This window comes from Amphibalanus amphitrite, unplaced genomic scaffold (genome assembly GCF_019059575.1).
Source record: "Amphibalanus amphitrite isolate SeventyFive unplaced genomic scaffold, NRLGWU_Aamphi_draft 001666F_arrow, whole genome shotgun sequence".
In the NCBI taxonomy this organism is placed as follows: domain Eukaryota; kingdom Metazoa; phylum Arthropoda; class Thecostraca; order Balanomorpha; family Balanidae; genus Amphibalanus; species Amphibalanus amphitrite.
In genome coordinates, this window is record NW_024883159.1 from 122,425 (window position 1) to 128,424 (window position 6,000).

Consider the following 6,000-nt stretch of genomic DNA (forward strand, 5'->3'; position numbering starts at 1 on the left):
ATGTCTGGGTTGTCTCAAGGATCTCAGAAAGAACGGCACGGAAATGTTTTCGCTCGTCAGAAGTCACTATACCGGTCCATTTTGTTTGTAGGTACTCGCAGCCTGTCAGCTATCATTTATTATTTCTCCGTATGTCCAAAGGTGCCATCTGTCCCTGCTAAAAGCCACAGTGGATGACAATGGAAACTTGAAATAATGGCGGTCATAAAGTTTCGGTCAATGGAAAGGAGTGCGATGGATAATTAAGAAAGAAAAGAAAGAAATGTGTATGCACCAGCTGGGCACTTCTACAAGGTACCTACCCAGGATTAATATACCCTAGGCCCTAGCTACTGCGCCAATGTATACAATCAGTAATTACCAGCCGTCACCAAAGCTCCATCTTGGCATTAGTTTATATCACCTGTCCTGTGTCCTGCGTCCCGGTGCACACTAGTTGGATGCATCTCTCCAACATCGGCCCACATGGCAGATGCTGATTGTCGAACATTCACTCCTTACTGTCAGCGTTCTGACCGCTGCACCACCTTCTCCACCGGCAGACTATGAGTTGGAGGACTTCGAGGGCGACCGGAGGTACCGACCGCGAGACGTGGCCTCCCTCTCTGCCGACACGCACTTCTCACCTCACGAGGTCAAACGGATCTACCGCGGCTTCAAGGTCGAGTGCCCGATGGGAGTGCTTGGAGAGGAGGACTTCAAAGACATCTACTCACGCTTCTTCCCTCAGCAGTGTAAGGGCATGGGAATGGGGATGTGGGTTGAGAGGCGGGTCCCACATTCACCTTTTTTACCATGCAACGACTAAAGACAAGAAGTTTGATAGGCAGTTGTTTCAGACCTACACATTCACCAAAGAAACTACGATAATACCTATGGTAATGCTAAAAGGCTGTGATAACTACCGTGGATCATATGTTTGTGTAAAGCTAAGCACTACCATTTTTTCTTTTTCAGCGAACACTGGATTGTACGCCCATTATGTCTTCAATACGTTCGACATTAATTCGACCGACCGCGTCATCAATTTTGAGGTGGGTTTATGAACGTAACGTACGCCTATTACTCAATACTCATGATCCCTTACGTATCTACTTACCTAAATATTTTGCTTTTCATCACTTATTGAGTTAAATTTCTAACTTAATTTTGTTGAAAGTTTGAAAGTACCATTCGGCCTTCAATCAACTAGCATGCAATATACACAAAGCACGCTTCGGGCTCAGCTTTGTCGAGCTGGCATTCATTTTCAAAGCATTTCGGCATTCTGTATCAGCTGTTTTAGACACTTCTATCGTGAGACTTCTGAGACTTGCCCTCTATACTTCGGTCAGGAGTTCCTCAAGTGGCTGTCGCGGCTGTGTCGCGGCACAGTACAGCCTCTGACAGTGATCTGTCCGCAGGAGTTTCTCAAGTGGCTGTCGCGGCTGTGTCGTGGCACGGCGGAGGAGAAGCTGCGATGGATGTTCCGGCTGTACGACATCAATAACGACGGCCGGATCACGCGCGGCGAGATGACCTCGGTCTTCATCAGCATCTACGCCCTGCTCGGGGGCGTCAGTCTGAGCTTGCTTCAGGAGGACTCGGCTGTCGCCGGCAGGGTCGACCAAGTCTTTCAGGTGGGTAGTCACCGGCCAAACTGTCGCCATAACTTTCAGCCAAAGCTGAAAGCCGAAAGGGTATTGAAGTGAATTGGAGCGAACGCCATATGGCTCCGTTTACAGTTAAATCGTTAAACATGCTCACGTTTGCAGTATTCGCCATCCCATATTCATTGTTCATTGCTGTGGCTGAATGGAGGCGCCTGAAAACAGCTGAAACGGCTCCTTTCAACCGAAATATTACATTATCTCTCACTGGCTCTGAAAAGTGAGGACTACCGACTGGATGAAAGGCTTTGGATAAAACGGCGTCAAAGGCTAGGACATATAAAAATGAAAAAATAATTATAGCTTGCAGGAACACTTTTTAACACACTAGTCATCTATCTTTTTGCAGGTTTGAATTTAAACATTTTATATACCTGGATAATGGACACATTTTCCGTCTTTAGCTACTATGTAAAAGCATAACTGCATTGTGCGTTGTGCTCATGTTAGTTCTCCGCTAGTCACTGAACATCAGTTGGTAATTCCATAACGCAACTTTTCAGTTAACAGACACTTCCAAGTTCCATAATTTGAAGCGGTAGCAGTTTTGCCGTCAGAATGATGTGGAATTTCATCAATCATGAAGCCCGCCGTTGTTTTCACTGTAAAAAATATGGCGGCAACTGCTGTAGACCGCCGTGTTTACTTCTCCGTCGTCCACTCAACGCTAATGAAGATAAATGCGTCTGGCTTTCGCTCTAGCATCAGAGACCTGTGAAACTAACTAGCTGGACTTGGGGATAGCGATTTGGTAAGGCTCATAATCTGTCTGCCTGTGTCGGGTAACAAACATGTTAAGTGTGACAGACTCCATTGCTATAACGTTATTTTATTTCCGCTATCTGCAATGAAGGAATGTTTATTTAAATCCCTGCCAACTGGCGCACTGTTATGACCGTGCAGTCACCACCATCAGTTTCTCTCGCTCACCCCTCTCGCCCTCTCCGCGTTAGTCCGAGTATGAGCGGGTCCTCCCGCGCCGGCGGCTGTGGCCGGGCTCCTGTCGATGGTGCCGCCGCCACTGTTCCGACACCGTTTGGCCATCAGACTATGATCACCCGCCATTGGCCGGGGCTGTACCCATTTCCCGGGCCACGGGGCGGACGACGCCAGCGTCCGGAGCCACGGGGGGCGGGCGGTCCAACGCGACGGGCGGCAGAGCCGGCGGTGACACGGGGGGGGGGGGCGACACAGGCCCCGACCCGACACTATTGTCAGTTGAATTGTTAGGACGCTCCTAATACCGAGCCTATTTATGCATAATGTCAAACTTGTGTACCAGAAAACCATCAAGAGATTTACCTACATAGAATAGCACGCAATTCAACATCACCACTATATTGTTCTGCTGTTTACACTCTGGAAGCAGCAATCAGCGGTCTGTGGTATGATATCAGGCGGTGTGGTGGGATGCCTCAAATCCAACAAATAGCATTACCTACTTGAAGCGGCGGCAGCATTCCAGCCAGGCGCGGTACGCGGTCGATAGTGCTGCGCTGCGCGCCGCCTCCGCCGCCGCGGAGGCCGGCTGTCCCGCCGAGCACCGGATCATTGCGGCACAGTATCGGCTGCGCGGCAGGCGATAGGCGCCGCGACTAAAGCCGGGATATTAAATTGCGTAGGGGATTTAAGATTTTAGCATTGATTGTTGTACTTCTGCTGTAAAGCTTTGGTTTTCGCTCGATCATAGATAACATGATTCATGTTATCTATGACTTGGTACATTTAATTACAATTGAGTATTTCGAGAGAGATAATAACGAAACTGCGAATTGGTTCCACCTAATTCGCTGAACCGTTTAGTCATTTCTTAACAAACTGTGTCGGATTGTATCGAAAAAAGCTCATTTTCGAGTCTCGACAATTACTAAATGCATTAACCCTATACGTATTAGCCTCTATTAGCCGTTGAAAGACGACGTTTACCTATCTGTCTGAATCTGAAGCCCCTGACCTGCTGTGCCCACAGAGGATGGATCTGAACGGAGACGGCGTGGTGACGGTGGACGAGTTCCTCGAGTTCTGCTCCTCGGACCCGACCATGATGAGCTCGCTGGCGCAGCTGGCCACTGTTCTCTGAGAGGAACTGGCCCCGGTCCTCTGAAGAACCGAGGAGGACCTACAACGAGCAAACTCCCGCTGAGGGAAGCCCAAAGTCGGCTGCAGTCCTCTGAGAGGAGCTGACCAGCGTCCTCTGAGGAGTCGAGGAGGACCTTCAATGAGCAGACGTCCTCTGAGGGAGCTGAGACCGACACCATCCTCTGATGAATCGAGGTGTAGCTGCAACGAGCCAACCTCCTCTGCGGGAAACCCGAATTCGGTCACAGTCCTCTGATGGACGCTGCGGCGAACACAGTCCTCGTATAGAGGCCGATTACATATATCAGTGCCCACGCTGATTAGGCTGGCGTGGCCCGATCGCATCACGCAGTGCTCTGTGACGCACAGTGACGCTTCGTGACATCCCGTGACGTTTCATGCTGCTCCGTGACGCACCGTGATCCACCGTCGCATTGCGTGTCGCCGTTGCGTGTGTTGGACCAGTGATACCTCCTCGCTCCTATGGGAAGGTGGTGGATGACAGGAAAACTGTAACTGCGTGACGCTGGCAGGAGGCGCTTCCAGACAATGTTCTCGTCCATCCCAAACAGTGAACCTACCAGTGGACAGAGGCATTGCCGGCCAGTGGCCACCCATCGCCGTCATGCTCCGAGCGCTGCCGTTAGAGCTGGCCGGCCCCTGACGGCCGTCGGCGTGCGGTAACGAGCGGTCGGTGATCACGACCCGTTCACGGCACGTCGCTTGTCGGGCGCGGCCGTCACCTGCCTCCGATCGAGACAAACGACCACTCACGATCGTCGTCGGTCGTCGACGAGCGTCCATAGCGCCTGCCGGTCCCGACATCGGCACCTCGTCTGTCCGCCGAATGGGTCCGATCAGAGGCGAGGAGCGGTGACGAGCGGTACGGGACGAGGTGCAGGGAGGTAGCAGAAATGGGAGAGAGAGAGAGAGAGAGAGAGAGAGAGAGAGAGAGAGAGAGAGAGAGAGAGAGAGAGAGAGAGAGAGAGAGAGAGAGAGAGGTGGTAGCAGACAGACGGAGAAACAGTGAGACAGAGACATCATAAAGACAGAGACCGGTAGAGGAGAGAGAGAGAGAGAGAGAGAGAGAGAGAGAGAGAGAGAGAGAGAGAGAGGGAGAGGGAGAGAGAGAGGGAGATAAAGAGTTAGAAGTGAGAGGAAGATAATTTAATGAGGTAGTACTAGTAGATGAATGGCTGTGTAATGTGCGCGAAGGTTTTATCAGGCATATCGCTTCTTGATTCGGCGATGAGTATCCCTATGTAGATGTTGTCGATCGCACTGTTTACGCGGACAAAACGAAATGACCAACCGCTCAAGACAGATCGGGAGCCTGTGTGAGGTTTTGTCGCGTTCAAAGGACATTTAATGCCTTCATGAGGTGAAGGGACTGTGCTTTATGATGCCAGATGGTTGTGTGATAGCCGATTTGTTTTGATGTGTCGTGTCCAGTCTGATGAGGGATTTCTGCGTCGCTCGGTGAGCTGCACTGACGTGGTTCTACCTGATCACCGTCTTTAGGCCGTCCTTTGGGGCAGGCAGACCGGTGCATTTGTTCTGTGAAGGAGGATTGACGATTGCTGGAAGTTTTATAGTGTGCCTCAGATGTCTGAGGTACTCGGGCAGCGTTTGTGACAGTTTGGCCGTCAGCGCTACACTTATGACCGTTCGCTGTCGCATGTGACATGTGACATCTGAGCACTGCACCCACACCGAATCAGATAACGCCGGCACCGAACGTCTAATCATAATTAGTGTTCCGTGTAGCGCCGTATTGGTCATCGTGCAACTTACAGTCATCATTGCATCGATGTTCTTTGTCATGTCATTGCTTTGTCGCCGTTATGTCTTAAATAAAATTTATTGTGTCATTGACATGATTAGCGAGTTTGAAAGGTTTCAGTGAAAAGGGTAAGTAGGTTCATACCGCATAACGGACAAACAGAGCCCAGAGGGATTTCAGCGTCGGTCTTCAGAGAGCACTGAGGCAGAGTAGTGCAGCGATACCGGAGACGGAGCAGGGAGCCGGAGAGGCGATTAGCCAATCCCGACCGGAGTCTGTCCTGACCCCGCCGCCCCCGGCACAGCCGAGTGGTCCGACAGACGAGCAGAACACAGATGGAGAGAGTGAAAGGAGATGGTAGAGAGAAATGGTAGAAAATAGAAGGAAGGGAGGAGGAGAGGGAGTGGAGGACGAGGAGAGAGAGAGAGAGAGAGAGGGGAGGGGAAGAGATAGAGAGAGAGAGATAGAGAGAGAGAGAGAGAGAGAGAG

General features: G+C 50.9%; 1 protein-coding gene across 2 annotated transcripts in view; it reads left to right on the forward strand.

Moving 5' to 3' along the window:
• The window catches only part of LOC122374512 (Kv channel-interacting protein 4-like), a 46,439-nt gene extending 40,833 nt beyond the window's left edge, over nt 1-5,606 (forward strand). For both annotated transcript variants that reach the window (XM_043353308.1, XM_043353307.1), the window contains exons 3-6: nt 543-734; nt 958-1,034; nt 1,404-1,619; nt 3,619-5,606. In XM_043353308.1, the coding sequence (XP_043209243.1) occupies nt 543-734; nt 958-1,034; nt 1,404-1,619; nt 3,619-3,729 (596 nt within the window). In that variant the 3' untranslated portion in view covers nt 3,730-5,606. The remainder of the gene's footprint in view (nt 1-542; nt 735-957; nt 1,035-1,403; nt 1,620-3,618) is intronic.
• Nucleotides 5,607-6,000: the final 394 nt, after the last annotated feature.